This window comes from Myotis nattereri, assembly GCF_964212035.1.
Source record: "Myotis nattereri genome assembly, chromosome: 12".
Classification (NCBI taxonomy): Eukaryota; Metazoa; Chordata; class Mammalia; order Chiroptera; family Vespertilionidae; genus Myotis; species Myotis nattereri.
In genome coordinates this window covers 80,810,116-80,831,141 of record NC_138087.1, presented here as the reverse complement: position 1 = coordinate 80,831,141, position 21,026 = coordinate 80,810,116, and the positions used below count along the sequence as shown (strand labels likewise).

General features: G+C 65.3%; 2 protein-coding genes across 3 annotated transcripts in view; one reads left to right on the top strand and one right to left on the bottom strand.

The window, feature by feature from the left end:
- Positions 1 to 241: 241 nt before the first annotated feature.
- REXO4 (REX4 homolog, 3'-5' exonuclease) lies at positions 242 to 5,987 on the top strand. Of its 2 annotated transcripts, XM_081103316.1 has the most exons (8): positions 242 to 596; positions 1,119 to 1,438; positions 2,439 to 2,576; positions 2,706 to 2,899; positions 3,132 to 3,220; positions 4,184 to 4,258; positions 4,575 to 4,649; positions 5,195 to 5,987. In XM_081103316.1, exons 1-8 carry the CDS (start codon positions 375 to 377, stop codon positions 5,315 to 5,317), a joined length of 1,236 nt encoding a protein of 411 aa, XP_080959442.1. In that variant the 5' UTR covers positions 242 to 374; the 3' UTR covers positions 5,318 to 5,987. The 2 variants fall into 2 exon arrangements, with proteins under 2 accessions (XP_080959442.1, XP_080959443.1); XM_081103317.1 differs by lacking the exon at positions 4,575 to 4,649 and having other exon boundaries at positions 5,195 to 5,375.
- A 155-nt stretch (positions 5,988 to 6,142) lies between these two features.
- Positions 6,143 to 21,026, bottom strand: part of STKLD1 (serine/threonine kinase like domain containing 1) — a gene marked incomplete at its 3' end in the record, with an annotated part of 23,251 nt that continues 8,367 nt past the window's right edge. The window contains exons 4-19 of the mRNA XM_081103312.1: positions 20,751 to 20,825; positions 19,622 to 19,723; positions 17,563 to 17,633; positions 16,759 to 16,874; positions 14,401 to 14,519; positions 13,588 to 13,751; positions 12,864 to 12,994; positions 11,826 to 11,909; positions 9,817 to 9,933; positions 9,420 to 9,560; positions 8,573 to 8,701; positions 7,866 to 7,994; positions 7,666 to 7,794; positions 6,930 to 7,070; positions 6,543 to 6,622; positions 6,143 to 6,304 (exon numbers count right to left, since the gene is read on the bottom strand). Of these exons, the coding sequence (XP_080959438.1) occupies positions 6,143 to 6,304; positions 6,543 to 6,622; positions 6,930 to 7,070; positions 7,666 to 7,794; positions 7,866 to 7,994; positions 8,573 to 8,701; positions 9,420 to 9,560; positions 9,817 to 9,933; positions 11,826 to 11,909; positions 12,864 to 12,994; positions 13,588 to 13,751; positions 14,401 to 14,519; positions 16,759 to 16,874; positions 17,563 to 17,633; positions 19,622 to 19,723; positions 20,751 to 20,825 (1,890 nt within the window). The remainder of the gene's footprint in view (positions 6,305 to 6,542; positions 6,623 to 6,929; positions 7,071 to 7,665; positions 7,795 to 7,865; positions 7,995 to 8,572; positions 8,702 to 9,419; positions 9,561 to 9,816; positions 9,934 to 11,825; positions 11,910 to 12,863; positions 12,995 to 13,587; positions 13,752 to 14,400; positions 14,520 to 16,758; positions 16,875 to 17,562; positions 17,634 to 19,621; positions 19,724 to 20,750; positions 20,826 to 21,026) is intronic.

Genomic DNA, 21,026 nt, shown 5'->3' with positions numbered 1-21,026 from the left:
CCGAGCGCCACACCGACAGCGGCCCCCGGGTCCCTTCCGGCGCCGCGTGTCTCCTCCCCGTCCCGGGGCTCGTGAGACCCGGGCTTACCCCGCTCCAACCCCACGTCGCGGAACCGAGCGCCGCTCGCTGGGGCGGCGACCCCGTGCCCGCGGGGGAAGGAACCCGCCGGCTCCCGGCCGCGCGGAACGCGAGGCGAGGGCGCGGCTTCCCGCCGGCCGCGAGAGAGCGGGACTTCCGGGGGTGGGGACGCACGTGTCGCGAGAACGCGGGCGCTTCCGGATTCGCTCGCAGGTGCGGGAGGCCGGCATCCCCGGCTGTCGCGGCCCTGCGCGTGGCGGGCGCATCGCGGGGCGGCCGCGCGGGGAGGGCGGGGATGGTGAAGGCCCAGGGGCTGGCGCCCGCGCGCGCCCCGCACCACCCCGTGGCCGAGCCAGCGCTGGCCAAGCAGCTCCCACGGAAGAAGAAAAAGAAGAAAAGATTCTGGAAAAACAAGGCGCGAGAAGCAGGCGGGAGACCGGGAGGCGACCCCTCGGCCGCGCTGCGACCCCCGAGGGCCCCGGAGGCCTTTTCCCAGAACTGGAAGGCGCTGCAGGAGGTGAGGGCGGGCCTGTGCCCGACCCGCAGGAGGGAGATGGGGGCGCCTTGGAGGCAGATTAAAGCTCGGTGAGCAGCTTCATTCGCAGGAGACGCGGCTGGGGGGCTGCGAGCTCACAGGCGGGCGAGCAGCAGGACCTGGCGCCGAGGGCCTTCGCGCGGGGGGCTGACAGCGGTGACAGCTGCCCCGGGCCGAGCTCTCAAGTGCGCACGCGCCGGCCTGGGACCCAGCGTGTCCCTAAGTCCCGCCAACACTGAGAGAGACCCCCGTGATCAGCTCCATTTACAGACGAGGAAATGGGCGCGGTTACCTTCCCCAGGGTCCCAGCCGAGTGGGCAGGACCAGGAGTCGGGCTGCACCGCGCCTTTTGGGCATCAGTGGGCAGGCTCAGCAGGTGCTGGTCCAGGCGGCCGCTCATACATTCTCCCCTCCCCTCTGCTGTCTTCTACGTGTACGTACACACACGTGATCTTTCAGCCTCTTGTGCGTGATGTCCACATTAGAATTGTGTCTTTACTGTAGGTGTTGAAACAGAAGTCACCGGCCCCAGAAAAGCCTCTTGTTCTCTCTCAGCGGGATTCCAAAAAGCAGCCCCAAATGACCCGACAGGACAGAAAGGCGGAGAGAGAGGAGGCGGGGACGGAAAAGGCAGGCGGAGAGGCGGCCGTGCGCTCCCTTCCTCCAGCATCACTGCCCAGCAAGGCCCGCGGAGCGGAGCACAGGGAGAAAGCAGCCAAGAGGAGGACAAATGGTGACGTTTCTCCAAAACGAGGGGGTCTCACACATCAGAAGCGGAAAGCCAAAGAGGCGCCGGCAGCCTTGGCCCCAGCCCCGCCCACCGAGTAAGTACTGGCGGCCTCTCCCACGGTGACGGGCACCGCCTCCTCTGCCGCCCAGCCTGTCGTGGGCATCGCCAAGGACAAAGTCCTAGCCACTGAGCCTGTCTGCTTGAGGAGGCGGGGCTGGGGCCCACCCAGAATGAGGGCCGGGCCTGCTCATGGCTGCTGTACCCTGGGACCCAGGGCGGAGCTGGGCACTTGTGGCTCCGGGGAAGACCCGTGAATGCATGAGTGTCGAAGCCGGGAAGACCCGAGTTTGAAGCCGGTTCCTGCATCTTGCTAGTTGGGTGGTTTGGGGCAAGGTTTGCTGTCCCCTGGGCCTCCCGGCGGTCGTCAGTGTTGTCTGGGCGGGAGGGAGTCTGTGAGACGGGAAGTGCCGGCTGAGCGCCCCATGGTGACCCAACAGACCCTGTGATGGTCACCCACCTGGGGAGGACGACGGGTCAGTGGCCAGCTGGGGGGGCGTGTTTGTGAGCTGGGCTGTCCGTGTGTCGCTGGGACAGTTGCTGAGGGGTGTGGGGAAGCGGTCTGAGGGCTGGCCTGTGTCATTGTGCGTCGGGCACGCTGCCTGGAAACAGAGTGGCCGCCGTGGGCCCTCCCTGCTGAGGCTGAGGCTGAGGCCAAGTGGGGGAGACACGGTAAACTGAAATGATTTCAGTGATTCTGTCGGTTGCTCCGGGAGGAGCGGGTCCACGAGGGGGTCAGCAAGAGGTCCCTGGGGAAGTGACATTTAAACGGAGCCTGAGACGCCCCACCCGGCAGACCCTCACACCCTGCGCCGCGGGCTGGCCGTCACTCGTGGGGTCTAGAGGGTTGACGTTTCTGTTTTCTACTCTATGTTTACTTGCGGTTCCTAAATTTCGGGTAATGAGCACATTTCCTAATTAACCAGAAAAGTGACGAAAGTGTCCTGTGATCGGAATAGCAGCAGCAGCTGGGCACTCGGGCCAGCGCGGTGAGGGTGTCTCCGCGACACACGTCAGCCTGCCCCTCTGCCTTTTAGACGAGACATCTGGTTCGATGATGTTGACCCGGCGGATATCGAAGCGGCCATGGGCCCAGAGGCAGCCCAGATCGCGAGGAAGCAGCGGGGCGAGAGGGAGAGTGGCGCGGCGCTGGTGAAGGAGCAGGCCTTCAGCGGGTTCGTGGCTGCGCCTCAGGGCGGGGGGCGGGGGGGCGCCCCCCTGGCCCAGGGTCAGAGCCGGTCATTGGTGGTGCCGATCCCGGGGTCCTGCCGTGTGAGTTAAACTGGAGCCTCTGGTCCTTTCAGCCTGACGAAAGCCTTAGCCATGGACTGCGAGATGGTGGGCGTGGGCCCCGCGGGGGAGGAGAGCCTCGCCGCCCGCGTGTCCATTGTGAACCAGTACGGGAAGTGTGTCTACGACAAGTACATCAAGCCGACCCAGCCGGTGACGGACTACAGGACGGCGGTCAGCGGGGTCCGGCCGGAGCACCTCCAGCGGGGTGGGTCACTCCCGGCCGGGAGCTGAGAGGGGACAGGCGGGGCGGGCTCACACTCCTCTCGGTCCCTCTTCTGGAGCCTTCCGTAGCCAGGGTCCTGAATCTTCCCTCCCCGGAGTGAGTGGCCTTCAGGTGGCTCCCCATGTCCTTGGACCGGCTCCGAACCCAGCCTGTCGGCCCTGAGGTCTGACCAGACAACGGCCGGGCTTTACTGTCGCGTCTGGTTCGGTTTCAGGAGAAGCGTTTGCAGTTGTTCAGAAGGAAGTGGCCGAGATGCTGCGGGGCCGGATCCTCGTGGGACACTCGCTGCACAACGACTTAAAGGTGCGCTGCCCGCACCCTGCCTGCGGGGGAGGGGGGGGGAGGGGGGGGCTCTGGGTCTGTGCCTGTGTTGGGAGCACTCAGGAGCAGCATCAGACACACTGAGTGCTCCCTGTGTCCCCAGAGCCTCGCGGGCATTTCCATGGTGGAGCTCTCGCTCTGTAGTGAACCCGGACCTAATGCCAGGCCCTGCCCCTGCTCTAGCACCTTCCACGGGGACACAGCCAGGCCGCCGCCTCTGCAGCCTTCACCCGTCGCGGTGAACAGGGCTCCTGCGAGGTCGGGGCCCTTCTGTTGGGAAGCAGTCCGGGCGGCCATTGCCTCTACCTCGGCCGCTGGGGCCGCTCTCACCTCCTCAGCTGCTGTGGTGGACATAGCGGGCGGCAGGCGAGCTGGGAGGGTTCACTCCTGGTGCCCCAGAGGGTGTGGCCTCAGGCCTCTGCTTCTGGAGGGTCTGTCCCGGTGAGAGCTGTGGGGCGGGCGGAACAGGAGACAGCCCTGCCTGGCTGGGCTGTTCAAACTGTGGTCCAGGGAACCCTGGAGTCCTCGGAGGTTCAGGGGCTGCTCTGTGATGGCCGAAGGCCTCCACTGCCTTCAGAGTAAACCTTCAACCACTGGAAACTAGCCGGTCCCCTCCCCACTGTCGCAGCGTTCCCACCCAGAGGCCGGCTGCGGCCTGTCCCCGGTCCCGCCACGCTGTCCCTGGTCCTGCCCCGCAGCACCGGCGCAGATGCAGGAGCGGACGGGCTGCTGGCTGGCGTGGCCGCGCCTCCCTGCCCGTTTCAGTGTCTCTGTTACTGTGCTTGCCGTCGGGCATCTTCAGTCGGCGGGAGGATTTTCTTCCAGTTCAGATTCCCTTCAATCCCTGTTTTATTCGTGTGTTTTACGTTGGGATTCCTTGCAAAAAGCCACGTGAAAGAAAGGAGTTACAGCTGCAAATGAACATGACCGCCCCTTTCCTGCCAGGTGCTCTTTCTTGATCATCCGAGGAAGAAGGTTCGGGACACACAGAAATACAAGCCTTTCAAGCGTCAGGTGCAGGTACGGCAGCCCCTGCATGGCGGTTCTGTTCTGCTGGGTCACACAGTTGTTGCTTCTGGTCCCTGGCGGCTGATGATGACGGGTTAAAGGTTTTTATCCCTTTGGCGGAGGGCCGGTTCTGTCCACCTCCCATCTCTGAGGAGCCCAGCAGAGGGCGCCCCTGGGAGGTGCGGGGAGCCCGGGCTGGAGGGCGGAGCTGCAGGTCACCCCCCACCCCACCCTACGCCCCGGGCAGCGGGCCTCCGTGGCCTGTGGCCGGTGGCCGGGGGTGGCGGTGCCTGCAGGGCCTCTGCCAGCGCACTGTGCCGTCCCCCAGAGTGGAAGGCCGTCTCTGAAGCTGCTGGCGGAGAGGATCCTGGGCGTGCGGGTTCAGCAAGCAGAGCACTGCTCGGTGAGTGGCCGGGCAGACCACGGGCCTGGCAGCTTAGGGGGCTGTAGCTCCGTAAGGAATGACCTGGCACAGTGGGCCCACGGGGTGAGGTTCTGGACGTTCATATTAACAGAGCACCACCCTAAAAACTATTGTAGTTGGAGAAAATGACCCTCGTTAGGGCTGTGTGGCCAGGCCAGCCGCCCCCTCAGCCCTCTGACAGGCCCTGGGGGCCAGCGGAGGAGTGTGGGCGCTGGAACCCGCCGGCCACCGCACTGTGTCGTCAGCCCTGGGCCCTTTCTGCCGGCATCTCGTGCCCGGCACCGAGCTCAGCGCACCAGCCTCCGCAGGCATCCCTAGTGTCTGCTGTGGTCCGAGGCTCCTCCCAGGAGCACGGGGGCCCTGAATGCCTCAGCTTCCTCCTGGGACGGGGGCACCGAGTCCCAGGACGCTCCATGCTGGCCTCCACTCAGCCGGGGTCTGGCTCAGCTCGGGAATCAGGGTTGGCTGTCATGGGACCATGCGTGTCACCTGCTGGGACAGTCATGGTTGTCCGTGTCACCTAGATTCAGGATGCCCAGGCAGCAATGAGACTCTACATCACGGTGAAGAAGGAGTGGGAACGCGCAGTCCAGGACAGGCGCCCCCCCGCGGCCACCACTCCAGACCACGGCAGGGATGACGCGTAGTGGAGCCCACCGCCCCCATGACAGCGTTTGCGTCCACAGGCACTTGTGACCAAGTCACAGGACAGTAGAGTCTCCCCAGAGTGGCAACCCCAGAGTGGCAACAGATCGTGGCAGCGGGATGGGGCGCTCATGCTGCCGAGGGCCACCTCTGTCCTCCGATGGGAAAAGCGTTTGTCCGGGCACAGCCAGCGGCCAAGCCCTAGCACCACGTCCCCACCCACGCGGCAGCCGCTCCGCTGCGTTCACCGGGTCCCAGGGCAGGAAGCAGCCAGGTGTTCACGCCTTCCTCCAAGGAGGCCCTTCCCTCCGCCGCAGCGATGGGGAGTCTGCAGCCTCAGGAGCCCAGACCACGGTCCGCAGCCAGCTCAGCCACGGCCTCGCCGAGGCGTTTCCTGTGGCCGCCCCGGGACTGGAGCTGGTGGTGGTGTTCCTCCCTCCCCACCCCATTGCCCACCAAGCTTAACCCCAGGGTCAGCCGCGCTGTGGCCAGGTCGGCTCAGGCTGCCCCGCGTGGTGGGCTGTTAGCACTGAGGTGCCTCCCGGGCCGGAGCTGACGTGCTCATCTCGGGCGATCTGACCAGGGTCTCAGAACGTGGGGAGTAGCGGGTGCCTGCAGCCCAAGGCTTCCCTGCACTGACAGGTACAAAAAAGACCCAACCCACTGAGGACGTGATTGGACGTGAGTGAGGCTTTACTTGAGGTGGAGCTGCGGGGGCCTGTGTCCTCGCTCACAGCGGCCTGGAAGGGTTGTGGTATCCGGCTGAGGCCCGTACAGAGACGCGTCCAGCAGCTGCCCCTTCCCTCCCCCCTAAGGAAAAGGCCGGTTCAGCAGGCAGCTCCACGCGGCAGGACAGAAGGCACCGGGCAGGGGGCGGGGACCGAGAGGTGTGGGCCCCCGGGGGCCGCAGCAGACGGCTCCTGGGCAGAGCAGGGCAGCCTGGCTGCCTCCAGCCTCTGCAGCACCTTCTCTGCGTAAGAGACCAGCTCCTGGGAGAGGAGACAGTGGGCCCGTCTCAGCTCCACAAGCAGGTGTCTGTGACTTCACTGGCCTTGAAGAGCTGATGGCTGCCCGCTTAAGTTCCAACACGGACCCACAGGCAGCAGGAGGCGCCGAAACGGCACACAGCGCCAGGCCAGCCCTGCAGGAGCCTCTGTCGGGCTTCTGGACTCAGCCACCTGGGGGGTTGGGGTGAGGCCCAGTTCTCGGGGCCCTGCCCCCACTCACCAGGCTGGAGGTGAAGCGCTCCTTGATCTCCCGGACCAGGGGCTGGATGCCGCTGGACACCAGCTCGCTCAGGGTGTCCTCTGTGGGCAGGGAGGGTCCTGAGGCCAGGCCTTCTCCCTCCAGAGCCCCTCCCAGCCGATCCAGCCCACAGCGCCCAGCTCAGGCACTTCCGAGGCGGCCGGCAGGACCTGGCTGGGCCCCAGCCTACTGAGGCTTGGCATGAACACCCCGCCTGGGGCTCAGGAGCCAGCACCAGCCAGCCTGGCGCATGGTGGGCACTTGGGTCACGTGAATGGGGCATGTCAGAGGGGTCCCTCCCTTCCGGGGAGAGCTGGGAGCAGCGTGTCCCTGCCCGCCGGCGTCCGGAGGGGTGGCGGGGGTTCTCACGGTAGGAAGCCAGGTGGACCAGCAGCAAGCACACATTCTCCGCCACCTCCGGGTGGTCCTTGTGCAGCTCGTACGTGTCCCTGATGAGGCTGAGGCCGCTGCCCTTCTCGTCGGCCACCACCACCCGCAGCGCCGCCAGCTCTGTGGGGCGAGGGGAGGCCGGACAGGTTCATCCCCTGCAGCCCCCTTGTCCTCTGGGAAATGGGGTGAGCACGGGGCCGGGTCGGAACAGTGGCCTCAGCCGTGGGAGGGGACAGCCTCGGCTTCCTGCAGCCAGGACTCCTGCAGGTTTCCCCACTGCAAGTGCAAAGCTTGTAAGACGTGCCCAGCTGTTTCCTAGTGGGGAGGGCATGGGGTGCTCCACAGCGCCCCGTGTTAGGGGTCAGCCTGTGTGAGCAGTGACCTGGGGTGCCATGTACACGACTCCTCAGGTCCTGGAACCTGGCAGCCAGCCAGAGGAAGCAGACACTTCTCACCCGACTCGCTCTGTGTCCTGCCCACTGGATCCTGACAGCCCTGCTTGTGAGTGGAGCCAAGCCCCTTCCGGCCTCAGCACCTCAGCCGCCCCTCCTGCCCCAAGGACCAGCTGGCCTCCCACACGGGCTGCAGGTGGGACCGGGCAGGGGCAGGCCCAGGCCCGTGCCTACGTCGAAGGGAAGATCCTGCCACGCCCTTCAGAGCCCCCGTCCCCCCAGTGAAGGCCCCACGCCTTCAGGCCCAGGCCGGCCCGGCTCACCCGACACCTTGGCAAGGCTGGCCAGCCCCCGGCAGGCGTTGTTCACCAGCAGGACACGGTCCTGGCACAGCCGCAGGCTTTGCAGGAACAGCACCACCATCTCCTCCAGCAGGTGCTCCGGGATGCAGCCTGCAGGGGGGCAGGGGCCTCATCACCTCCTGGGCGCAGGCCACCCCAGCCCCAGGGGTCCGGGACCTTACCCAGCAAGGACAGCAGCCAGAGGGCCGCACAGCCAGCCTCCGCCATCTCCATGTCCACCGGGTAGGCAGCCAGCAGCTCCACAATGAGGCCCGGGGCCTTCTCCAGGGGGGCCTTGTCCATGATGTCAGCTGGACAGGACGGAGGAGGATGCTGGGCCTTGGGCACCTGCGGCTCCCCAGCGCCACCCCCACCAACAGGAGAAGCTGGAGGGGGCCAGGTGCCCTCAGGTGGGAAGGTGGCTGGGGTGGGGGTGGGGACTTCCACACGGGGTGTGAGCAGGGCTCTCCATGGTGAGAAGCCGTTTTCCTTGGGCAGAACTACTGCCCAGGTGCTGCTGGGCAAGATGGGGCCCGGATTCCTTTCCTGGATTAAAAATGGGGCGTGGCTCAGTGGCTGAGCATCGACCTATGAACTAGGTCCCAGTTGGATTCCTGGTCAGGGCACGTGCCCGGGTTGCGGGCTCCATCCCCAGTAGGGGGCGTGCAGGAGGCAGCCGATCACTGATTCCCTCATCATGGATGTTCCTCTCCTCCCTCTCCCTCTGAAATCAATAAAGATAATTTGAAAAAATAAAAGTGAGGCCAGAGCCCAGCTAACTTCTCAGACCAGGGGAGTCAGGACGTGGGTCCGCCCCCTCCTCCTTCCCTCTGCTCCTGGCTCAGAGGAGACCATGGGCCAGCTTGCCCGGGAGCGCGAGGACCCTCACCATCCACCAGCAGCACCCAGAGCAGGCTCAGGCCGGCCATGCAGACCTCCCTGTTTCCGGAGCAGGTGTGCAGGTGCTCCAGGATGTGCGTGAACAGCCCCGCCTTCTGCAGCTCCTCCGAGTCACGCCCTGTTGGGCCAGGAATCGAGGACATGGAGCCCCTCCTCCAGGAAGCCCTCCCTGAGCTCCACCTCCACCCCTGCTGTCCTCAGGCACCAGGGTCCCCTGTGCCCCACACTGCTGGGCCCCCGCCGGGCCAATGCATGCCCAGCATAGGACCCAGGAACGAGGACATGGTCCATCCCTCGGGCCACACGTCCCAGCGTCTCCCACCCATTCCTGGGCCCGCCGCCGATGGAGCTTCCCTTCCCTTTGGGGACCTAGCCCAGCCCCAGGGCCGCAGAGCAGGCCGGCCCTCAGATGGCGCTCTTTCCCCGCGGGGTGGCTGCGCACAGCACCCTGGTCCCTCCAGCGGGTTATCCAGTCGGTCACTGGGCCCTGCCTCCTGCTGAGTGTCTGGGCGCCCTCAGAACCCAGCGCCTGGAGGAGACACGGCCTGGGCCCGGGGACGGGGTGAGGAGCGTGAAGTGTGCGAGGCCCTGGGGGCTGCCCTCCCTGCCTGGCCGGCGGCCTCAGGAGCCCAGGGGCCTGTGACATGGGGGTGAGCAAGGCAGAGGGCAACGAGGCTTGACGTGAAACGGACTTGGCGTGACGCCCTGGCCAGTCCCGGCACACTGGAGGGAACGAGAGAAAGCAAGGGCGAGCGAGGGAAACGGACCGAAAGCCGAGCCACGAGCCGGGAGCGGCCGGCACTGCCAGCCCGGCACCCGCCCAGGGGCAGACCCACCCTGGCTGCAGACGATGGTGAGGAGGCTGTAGACCATGACCAGGAGCTGCTGGGCCTCGGGGTGGCTCCGCAGGACGCTCAGCAGGACCGAGGTGATGGAGCTGCCCTTCGGCACCGTGGTGGCCGGGTCCTGCGCCAGCGCTGCGGGCAACGGGAGGAGCCTGGGTCAGCCCCAGAGCTGGGGGCGGAGGGGCAGCGGCAGGCAGGCGTGACCCCCCCACTGTGGGTGAAGGCATCGGAGGCCGGCCTTGTCCTCACGCAGAGCGGGTCCCCATGAGTGCTAGTGGCATCAGGGTGAAGGCCGCAAGGGTGGGGGGCCTGCTCAGCCGGAGAGGAGCCCCTCCCCCACCCCCCCACCCCGCGCCCGGAGGAACCGTCCCCACGCGGCGAGCCCCACCTTGGCCCAGGGTGCGCAGCAGCAGGGCGCAGGCGCACAGCTGGATGTCCAGGAGCCTCTCGTGGTTCTTCATGATGGTGACCAGCATGGCCACCACCCCCATCGACCACGGCAGACCTGGCAGGGCGGGGGCAAGGTGACGCAGGGCGAGGGGGTACGGACAGGACAGCGGCACCAGGCCGTGCTGGCATCTGCCAGCATCACGGGTGGGCCCATCGCGTCTCCTCGCTGCCACAGCTCTGAGAGCTCTGTGACCACCCTCACGCCCCAGGGAGGCCCTGGGCAGAGCGCTGCTGTGACCAGCCTGCCTGGCTCCAGCCCTGGCGGGCCCTGCCCTGAGAGTGGGCACCGGTGGAACCCCGGCTTTCCTGTGTGGCCCGTGCTGCGCACATGCACGGGGAGGGAAGAGAAGCAGTGGCCGGTGAAGAGGCTGGCCCAGCCAGGCGCGCCCCCCCACCCCCCCGCCCCGCTCCTCGCCCAGCCTTTCCTCCTCGGAAGAGGGTGGTAGCAGCCCCTCCAGCTCAGGCCGTGGGAGAAGAACAGGACTAAATGCCAGGCCCAAGGACGAGCAGGGAAACACCAAAGGCAGTGCCACGAGCCAGGAGCAGGCCCAGCGCTGCCAGCCCGGCCCCCGCCCGGCCATCTCCACACTTGCCCGGGGCAGGACAGGCCTGTGGGAGGGGCCGGCAGCCTCCTCCGTTTGTCCAGGAAGGCAAATTCCCTTCCCACGGACTCTGACTGTCCTGCCACAGCCTGGCTCGAGGGGGTCATGGGAGGGAAGGAGGGAGGGAGGGAGGGAGGGAGGGAGGGAGGGAAAGGTAAATGGCCAAGATGGGGTGTCTGCTGCCTCATTGCCAGCAGGACGGGGCCTCTGTCATTGCCGACGCCCCAGCCATGGGACAGGCCTCTGTGGAGGGAGGGATGGTGGGCAGACGAGCGATGGACGGTGGGTGGATGAATGGACAGATGGATGAACAGATGGATAGGTGGGTGGGTGGGTGGATGGACAGATGGACAGGTAGTTGATGGATGGGTGGACATAAATGAATAGGTGATGGATAGGTAGATGGAGGATGATGGACAGATGGTTGATGGATAGATTGTTGGGTGGGTGGGTGGGTGGGTGGATGGATAAGTAAGTGAATAATTTTCAAACTGGTGTGTTGAGTGGACAGACTTTATGAAACCACGTTTGGGCAAAATTTTAAAACTTAATGCTAACGGATGGAGAGTGCTGGGGCGAGGGGCTGCCATGCACTCTGGGCAGGCGGGTGCGTCTATGGAAACACAGTCTTCACACCCGGGCACCCAGGGATCTATCCCCTGCGGCGCCCGGAGCAGTGCTGTCTAACCCACACAGACGGCGGGAGACGCGGGCTTCTGCAGCACCGCTGCCACTGGTAACGCTCTGGAGCCCAGCCCCCCCCTGCCCCCCTCGGTAAAAGTGGCCGCACAAAGGGATGACAGCCTGCCTGCCCCCGCAGGTCAGAGAGACGTGGGCCCGCCCTGCCATGTGGCTGGTGGTTGCAGCGTCATCCCATAACCAAGGTTATGGGTTCGATCCCTTGTTGGGGCGCATGCAGGAAGCAACCGATGATGTTTCTCTCCCTCTCTCTCTCTCTCTCTCTCTCGCTCTCAAATCAATAATAAAGCCTGGCTGGTGTGGCCAGTGGTTGGGCATCGACCTATGAACCAGGAGGTCACAGTTCGATTCCTGGTCAGGGCACCTGCCCGGGTTGTGGGCTTGACCCCCAGTAGGGGACGTGCAGGAGGCAGCCGATTGATGATTCCTTCATCTCTTCCTCTCTGAAATCAATAAAAATACATATATTTTTAAGAATTTAATTAAAATGAAACTGGTACGTTGAGTGGATAGACCCTTATGGGAATAGAGCCCAGCCTCAGGTGGAAGGGACCTTGCTGGAGAGCTTAAGGGAGGGGCCAGCCTCCCCCGCACACACCCCACCCCCCGGCCCAGGAGCTGGGAAGGGGAGCAGAGGGGGCTCTACCTAGCTGGTCGTCAGACATTCTCAGCAGCCTGTCCATGACCTTGAGCTGGACCTCCGACCGGCGGGGGAAGTTCTGCATGACCTCTGCAGGACAGGAGCGCGTGAGGTGGCAGCCTGCGCACCCGCCCACCGGCCAGCTCAGGGCCAGCTGCGGCCACCACCTCGCAGGTGCCCTCATCCCCAGCACGCTCTCTGCTCTTTCTGCTGCTCCTGGGCGAGGGCCGCGCTGCCGTCCTCTCTGCCTTGGATTCATAACCAGCAGCCCCCCCCAGAAGCGCGCAGGCTCCGGAAGGCCTGTCCTACAGCTGACTGCGCCTGTCCACCCGCCTGCTGGGCACCGCCGGGGCACCTCACAGCGGCCGGCTTCACGGAGGGGACGGCGGCTCCGGGCCACTCGGCTAGTGGGTGATGGGCTTCACCGGGCTGTTGTTGCCTCCAAGCCCGGACCATGAGACATGGGGACACAGCAGAGTGCCTCGGGCGCCTCTGCCTCCCACCCTCCCGCGCCGTCCCCAGAAATGGGGCAGACCTGGCGGGTCCCTCGTCACAGGCAGAGCCACGCAGAGGACCGAGGGCTGGAGGGGGCTACCCTGGAACGTGAGTGACCTCCAGACCTCGGGCGGAGCTCTCGGGGGCCAGTCACCGTGCTGGAAGCCCCGCGGCACCCCAGCCCGGCCCGGGCACCGGTGGAGAGCAGCACAGGCTGCGTCCTGAAGGGTCAAGTCGCAGACGGAGCCCGCGCTTTGTCCCTGCAGGGACGCGCCTGCGGGCCAGGGTCCTGGGCACACAGCGCCACGCAGGACACTGCTAGTTGGGGGGACACGGGGTGGGGGCGGGGAGGTGAGCGCTCCGTGGGCCATGGCAGCTGGGAGGGTCTGTGCGCGGGCAGGACGCCAGCAAAGCACGCCCGCTGTGGTGGAGGGGCTGCCTGGAGGCCTTCCCCCGCTGGCCACGCCGGGGGGAGCAGTCCAGGGGCTGGGTGTGGGGCTGAGACACAGGGTCCCCTGGTGCCCGCCCCGTCTGAGTCCCCCTTGTCACCTAGAAGGCGGGCCACGTGGCCTTCCGAGATGATGGCGGTGATGAACTCGGGCACGTCCCGCTGGTGCAGCAACAGGGAGACACAGGTCGGCCTGAAATCGCTGCTCATCAGCGTGAGCTGGATCACCTCCCTGGAGAGGGACAGCGCGAACTCACCGCGAGGCTCTCCCTGCGACGGACGGACGGGCAGACGGACAGATGGGTGGGCGGACGGACAGATGGGCGGGCGGGCGGATGGACGGACGGATGGGCTCCGGGTGGCCGGGAGGCGGACGCTGGCCCACCTCCCTGTTCGCACTTGGTGTGGCAGCACCTCTCCCCGTGTCACAGGGGGTCCAGCTCGCACCCAGCAGCCCCGCCTCCAGGAGGGACACGGGCTCCCGCAGGCAGAGGAGGAGGCTGAGCCCTGGCCCTTCGCCTGCGTGGGCCCCTCCTCCACAGAAACAGACCAGAACATCAGGTCTTGCTCCTGTGGCGGCAAAAAGGCGGGCAGACCCGGGCCGGGCCCATCGCTACAGGTTCGCCTTTTCCTTCTGGTTCCCGGTCCTGGGGCCATGCGCCCGCAGTGATGGCGAAGCCGGCGTCGTCCCCGCTCAAGGACCAGCTGTTAGGGGGCCAAGGTCGCAGGGGAGGCAGGGCGTGGCCTTCAGACGCGTGACGCGCAGATAACAGATGGGACACGGAGAGAGAAGCGGACACCTCAGTGCAGCCCCCACGCGCTCACCGGACTGTTATTCGCTGCGAGGGCTCGATCTGCAGCATCTGGGGCAAAAGGGAGCTGCAGGTCTTGGCCTGGGGGACCCGCCTCTCCTGCAGGGTCCGTAGGACGCTGCCCAGCTTGTTGGGGCGGCTCCGGATGGACCTGCGCAGCAGCATGGCCTCTGTGGCCTAGGAGACGGACACCGCGTCTCGCGTTTCAGAACCAAATGAAAGTGGCCGGGACCAGGGGGAGCGCGAGGGAAGCGGGGAAGCCGCGGCCGCCACCTCCAGGACCACCCGGAGACCACCTGAGCCGGAGACCTTCTAGAAGGTGCGGAGGTTCAGAGCAGCCAGCAGCCTCTCACTGGGCAGAGGGAGTGGGGGACCCTCCTTCCCGCCCACAGGCCGTGTCCCTGGTGCGGGGCCTCCAGCTGCGCTGCCCCCTGGGGTGCGCCTGTGGGTGACAAGCAGCCCGTGCCCAGGCCCCAGAGCTCCAGGCCACCGCTTGCAGCTCCCGGCACCCTTACCTGGAACAGGGCCAGAGCGCAGCCCACAGCCCACACAGCTGCTCCCTGCCCCTGGGCCCTGAAGCCGGTTTTCGCACCGGAAAGGACAGACAGTGAGAACACCTGGGGGCCGCGGTGAGGCGCAGACTCGCGTGGATTTGAACATTACCATCCCGGTCATCGCTGCCCCGGGCCAGGTGCTGAGTGCAGGGGTGGGGCCCAGCAGCTGGGGCCGGAGGAGGCCCTGGGGGGGAGGCGCGCAGGGCCCGCTCCACCCGCCTGCCGTGGGGCGTGGGGTTGTGGTGGCCAGGAGGGCGCTGGAGGTGGCTCACCTCCATGAAAGAGCAGCTGACCATGTCGAGAATGATGCAGCCCAAGGACCAGATGTCGGCTTTCGGGCTGAAGGAGAAGCCAAGGGCCTCGGGGGCCATCCAGGACTTCTGAAAGGGGTCTGCGGGCGGGAGGGGTGCGTGAGCCTGTGCGCGCTGGGGAAGCAACACCCTGACGCACGAGCCCGTCAGCCCCCTCCTCTGAGGTGGGGTCGGCTATCTGTCGGGGCCTGCCCTCCAGGCGGGTGCCCACAGGCCGGTGCCCACAGGCCGGCCCACGGTGGCTGCAGTGGTCTGGAGAAGGTGGAAATCTGCACCCTCTTTAAACATCGTGTCCCTTTAAACATCAGGACCTGGAGGCACAGTTCCAGTGTCCCCCTGTTTCTACACCTGAACCCCCGACAAGGAGCCAACTGAGCCGGGTCCTCGGGCAGCTGTCAGGTCCTGGGAGGCCTCAGCCAGCCTCTCCCTCTCTGGACCTCCATCCCCCAGCCAAACAGCAGAGGGTGGACTCCAAGGACCCTGCCATCTACATCCAGGAGATCCACCCACCCATCCATTCATCCATCCACCCATCCATCCACCCATCCATTCTATCCACCCACCCATCCATTCACCTGTCAATTCTAACCACCCACCCATCCATTCACCCATCTACCCATCCATTCACCTGTCCATTCTATCCACCCACCCATCCATTCACCTGTCTATTCTACCCACCCACCCATCCATTCATCCATCTACCCATCCATTCACCTGTCCATTCTACCCACCCACCCACCCATCCATCCACCCATCCATTCACCTGTCCATTCTACCCACCCACCCATCCATTCACCTGTCCATTCTACCCACCGACCCATCCATTCATCCATCCATGCATCTGTTCACCTGTCCATCTACCCATCTATCCATTCATGCACTCACCTGTCCATCTACCCACCCACCCAGCCATTCCCCTGTCCATTCTACCCACCCACCCATCCATTCATCCATCCATTCATCCACCTGTCCATCTACCCACCCACCCACCCATCCATTCATCTATCCATTCACCTGTCCATCTACCCACCCACCCATCCATTCATCCATCTACCCATTCATTCACCTATCCATTCTACCCACCCACCCATCCATTCATCCATCTACCCATCCATTCACCTGTCCATTCTAACCACCCACCCATCCATTCACCTGTCCATTCTAACCACCCACCCATCCATTCATCCATCCATTCACCTGTCTATCTACCCACCCACCCATCCATTCATCTGTCCATTCTACCCACCGACCCATCCATTCATCCATCCATGCATCTGTTCACCTGTCCATCTACCCATCCATCCATTCATGCACTCACCTGTCCATCTACCCACCCACCCAGCCATTCCCCTGTCCATTCTACCCACCCACCCATCCATTCATCCATCCATTCATCCACCTGTCCATCTACCCACCCACCCACCCATCCATCCATCCACCCACCCATCCATTCATCCATCCATTCACCTGTCCATCTACCCACCCACCCAACCATCCATCCAGTCATCTATTCACCTGTCCATCTACCCATCCATCCATCCACCCATCTATTCATCTGTTCACCTGTCCATCCATCCATCTACCCATCCATTCATCTGTTCACCTGTCCATCTACCTACCTGTCTATCTATCACCTATCCATTCTTCTATCCATCTATCCACCTGTTTTTTTCATCGATCCACCAACCCGTCCATTCACCCACCTGTCCACTACCCACCTATCTAGCCAACCATCAATTCACCTGTCCATCCATCCATCCATCCCCTGTGCACTCAGGACAGGAGGCCAGTGCAGCACTACCGGACACCCCAGAACTCTGGAGTTCTCCCCTGTGGTGTTCCCTCCGGCCCTGACAGCTGTTAGAGGCTAGAAGCCCAGTCCCTTGCCCCGGTGACTTCTCAAAGGAGAGCTCATGTCGCCCACTCCCCACCTCTCCCACCTCCTGGGTTCCACTAGGACTTAGTCAAGTGGCCCATCACTAGCCAGTGCCTGGCCCGCACCAGGCTTCCACCTCTACCTGACAGCTTCCTTTCGTCTCCCTCCATGAAGGTTGACATTTTCTGGGTGTCTTTGGGGCCCTGCATGCCTCCCCCCTGGAGGAACGCCTGCTCAGTTACAACCCAGGCAGGGCTGTTTAGTCTCCTTAGCCTAGGAGGGGTCTGTGGGGACCTCCTGAGCAAGGACAGGTTTGATGTTGCCTCGTTCCAGCACCCAGAGTGGCCACCGCCCTCTGGACTCCGGGAGCAACGAGCTTCCTGTGAATGGCCCCTCCCCCGCTGCTCCCCGCCACCTCGGTCCCTGCTGGGGACCCCGGCCACCTTCCTCTGCCCGGATGTTCCACTTGGCTTTGTGGGTCATCAGTGCGTTGCAGCTCAGGTCCTGCAGTTTGCAGTGGTTGGTGCCCACCAGGGCGATGTTGGAGGGCTTGAGGTTCCTGAAACCAAGGGGCGCATCTTTGCACCCGCCCACGGGGCCAGCGTGCACCCTGAGCCTTACTTCCTGCCCCACCCAGGTCTGCAGAGCAGCCCACACCCCTCTCTTCAATAAATGCCCCCCTGGCAGCCCACTCCTTAAATACTGTCTTCTGTAAACAGAAAATGCAACCGGTGGTTTTAAATTGGAAAAAACAAAAACACACAGAAAACAAGCCAACCGCAGGCGGGAACCACCCGATCCTGCGGCTCCGTCCACATCTGAGGACACCTCTGCTTGGGGGAGTTTCCCACGCTGAGCCGGGGGCACGCCCTTCGCACACGCAGCCCAGGGGCCGCCCCGCTCCTCCCTGGCATACGATCGGCCTGGAGCCACTCCCGGCCCCTCCACCCGAGGATTCCGGAGCTTGGACCGTGGATTCGGAGCCCGAGCGCCTGGCCGGAGGCCACGGCAGGTTAATCTCCGTCCTGGGCGTGCCGTTATCTGCTTGCTTTCCGTGTACTTTAGAACCGACCCGCCAAGTCAGCCGCACGGCGCGAAGCTGCGTGGCGAGGGTGAATCAGCGGGGTGTGGGGGCGCGCTCCCTCCGGGAGGCAGAGCTGTGGCCACAGCCGCACCCCTCGCCCTGGGTTCCGCCCAGCACTGCCTCCGAGGGGCGCGGGCCGTCCCTGAGCCGCCGGCCTGGTCACCTGTGGATGATGTCCCGCTGGTGCAGGTATTCCAGGGCGTGCAGCACCTGGCCCAGCACGTTCTGCAGCCACTGGGGAGAGAGCGAGAGAGGCGGGGCTGGAGGGGCCAGCTCCCCCGTGGGGCCCGGCAGCTGTTGGGGGGGTCGGTGACGGCTCAGAGCGGCCTGCAGGACCGCGGCACCCTGCCTCTCGTGTCCTGAGACAGGGCTGGAGCTGGCCAAGCCCAGAGCCCGTGCAGAAGGCTCCGCCTCAGGCTCCCGAGACCATAAAACCACGCGAGCCAGGGCGACGCCCTAGTGCCCGGGCCCCGCACTCCTGTCTCCAGGGAGACCCTGTGCCTGGGCTCCGGCCCCACAGCCACCCCTGTGGGCGGCAGAGAGGGCGAAGTCTTCAGTGCCTGTGAATGAAAAGAGCCCTGACAGAGAATGTTCTGGAAGCATTTTGTGTCAGAAACAAGATCCAGCTAGTTGCCAGGGCAGTGGCTTTCAAACCGAGTTCCTAGGAAGCAGGGGTCCCCGTCCCCCCGGGGTGTCAGAGAGGCTGAGAGGGACCGGGGCTTCCTCTCGCGCCCCCTCCACCCTCCCGCCTTGTCCCCCAGGTAGAGGGGAGCGCTTTCCTTGCTGGGTTTCTGAGGACATGGTGCTTCGCAGGGTCCTGCCTCTCAGAAAGTCTGAGACCCTCCGAGCCGCCCTCTGAGGCCGTGGGGGGACGAGGAGGGGCACACACAACCCCCCCAGAGCACTCAGCAAGGAGACGCTGGGGAGGCCCACTGAACAGAGGGGTGCTCAGAGCCAAAGGAGGCACGGCCACCTGGGGGACCAGCCCAGGGGACAGCACGCCGGCCCTGGGGCGGAAGAGGCAGGAGGGGCGGCCCTGGGGGACGGCTCCGAGGCGAGCGGTGGCGAGCCTGCCAGTCAGGGCCGCTGTTCATCGCTGTCGGTGACAGAGCCGGCGAGTCGGGCGGGAGGAGCCTGGGAGCCTGGAAGGCGCTCAGCACAAGCAAAGACCGACGACTCAGGGTCTAGCCGCGCCCACAGCTGCACGGACACAGCAGGTTCCCGTGGCCCGAAAGCTCACCGCGGGTACCCGTCACCACGGAACGCAAGTGTCACTTTCCGTGGCCAGCTCAGGGGCCGAGCGCCGACCTACGACCCAGGAGGTCACGGTTTGAGTCCCGGTCAGGGCACGTGCCAGGGTGCAGGCTGGACCCCCCAGTGGGGGGCGTGCAGGAGGCAGCCGACCAAGATTCTCTCTCATCACTGGTGTTTCCCCCTCTCTCTCCCTCCCCCTTCCTCTCTGAAATCAATAAAATGATATTTAAAATAATAATAAATAAATTTTTTTTTAAGAAATAAAGAAAGGGCTGGCACACTGCAGCCTGGCCAGGCAGCGGAGCCCCTGCTCGCGGTGACGGGATGAGAGCTGAGGCTGCGCACACCTGCTCCCACCGCCACGACCCCACGCCCGGGGCTCAGCCAGGAAGCACGAACGTTAAGGTCCCCGCAAAAGCACCCCGCCACGTCCACGGCTACTGTCACCAGAGTCCTGAGCTTGAAACAGCCCAGCCGCTCCCCGCGCTGGGCCAGCCGCGGGCGGGGGGGGGGGGGCACCCCACGCAGCGGCGCCGCCACGGGAAGGGACGGGTTCCGGACGCGCTCGCAGCGTGGCTGCGGCTCAGAGGCGCCGGGAGGAGCGTGAGAAACCAGACCCCGAGGAGGACACGCCGCCTGCACCCACGTGCAGGGACCGCCGGGCCGGGCACAAGGCGGGCCACGGCTCCTGACCGACCGGGACCTTCTGCAGTTCCCGGCGTGGCCTGCGCCTGAGCCGGGCGGCCGTGTGCACCTTGTGGACACACCCAGCTGAGCGCTGACCTGTGCACCCGGCAGCGGGCACCCACCTCCACGCGTGAACGTAAGAACCAGGACGGCCAACACAAAACGTGAAATAAAAGGGACGGCCCAACCCCCGCGGCCCTGCCTCCCCTGTGCCCGCAACCGTGGGGCTGCGACGTCACGGGGGCCGGCGGGCCCCAGGCCGGCGTCCCAGTCTGTCCTACCTCCGAGTCAATGGCGGCCCTTTTCTCCCTGGCCTTCTCAATGACCTTCTGGAAGCTTCCCTTGCTGTAGTCCATCACCAGGCAGAGGAACAAAGAGGAGGTCTGCGGGGACACGAGGGCCCTCAGGCAGGTGCCGCAGCTCTGACTCAGACGCCCAGGCCAGCGGGGCGCTGTCGCGGGGACTGTGAGGGTACCACCTCCTGGGGGCAGGGAGGCGGCCCCATGAGCAGCTCCGGCTGCACCTCCAGCCTCACCCCCACCTCGGCTCCCTCTACGCTTGGACTTCTCCGAGGCCGCCCGGCCACCTGCCACCGCACACGCGGACGCTGGGCCGGGGACGTCGCCCCGTCATGGGCTCGGCTCACACCCACCTCCTCCTCCACGGAGCCTGCCCCTGAGGGGCCTCAGCGTCGGGCTTTAGGGGGACCCTGCTTTCCCTCCCGCAGTGAACGGTCCTCTGGCTTTTCCGTGTCTCCTTAAGTGCATTAGGGGTGCTCAGAAAATATTGTGGGGTGATGACCTCCCCCCAGGTTTTCCTCGGGGCCCAGTGTGAGGAGGACCCTCCACTCCTGCTCACACCCTTGGCTGGCAGCCCCAGATGGGGACCCTCAGTGGAGAGGTGACTGGGGTGACTCAGCGAGGGGCCTGGCAGCCAGTCACACAGCCCACAGGGTGAGGCGCAGGCTCGGGGCTGCCCGACCGACTGGCGCCCACTCAGCCGCTGTCAGCCTCTGAGCCCGGGAAGCGCGCACAGCGCCGCCCTGCAGGCCTCCTCGGGCCGAGGTCACTGTGGGGCCTGGCGCCGCGCGAGGGGGAGCAGGGACTGGCCCCTGGCACCTACTGCTCCTGGTGACAGTCAGGACTGCCCCTCGGGGCGCAGGCTCCAGCTCAGCACCGGCCTCACCGCCCCGCGGGGCGACAGCCTCGGCAGGACACTGGGAGGCACCTGCTTCAGCCTCTGCTTCTTCTGTGAGCGGGGCTGACCCCTCCCCACGGAGGCTGTGGGCTCCCCTGAGACGATGCCAGTGAGCCCCAGGGTGGCCCCGTACGTGCTGAGTCGGGGTGGCCACGTGTAGAGTCGCTGCCAGCGACGCGCCGGGGTTCGCCGGTCCTGCCGCTGCGGACCCACCTGGCCGTTCCAGATGATGAACAGCTCGTGGTAGACGGAGATGTGTGCGTGCCGGAGCTTGAGCAGCGGCATCAGCTGCGGCAGAGAGCAGAGCGGGAGACGGTCAGGAGCCCTGGTTCTCGGTCAGTGCTCCCCAGTCCCATTCCCAGCAAACACGCAAGCTCCCAGCTCCGAGCAGGGCGGGGCACCAGGAGAGCGTGCGGCTGGTTGGTGGCTGTGCTGTGTGACGGAGGTGCAGGGCCTCAACCTCTCTGAGCCGCCTAGCCTCGCCTGAAA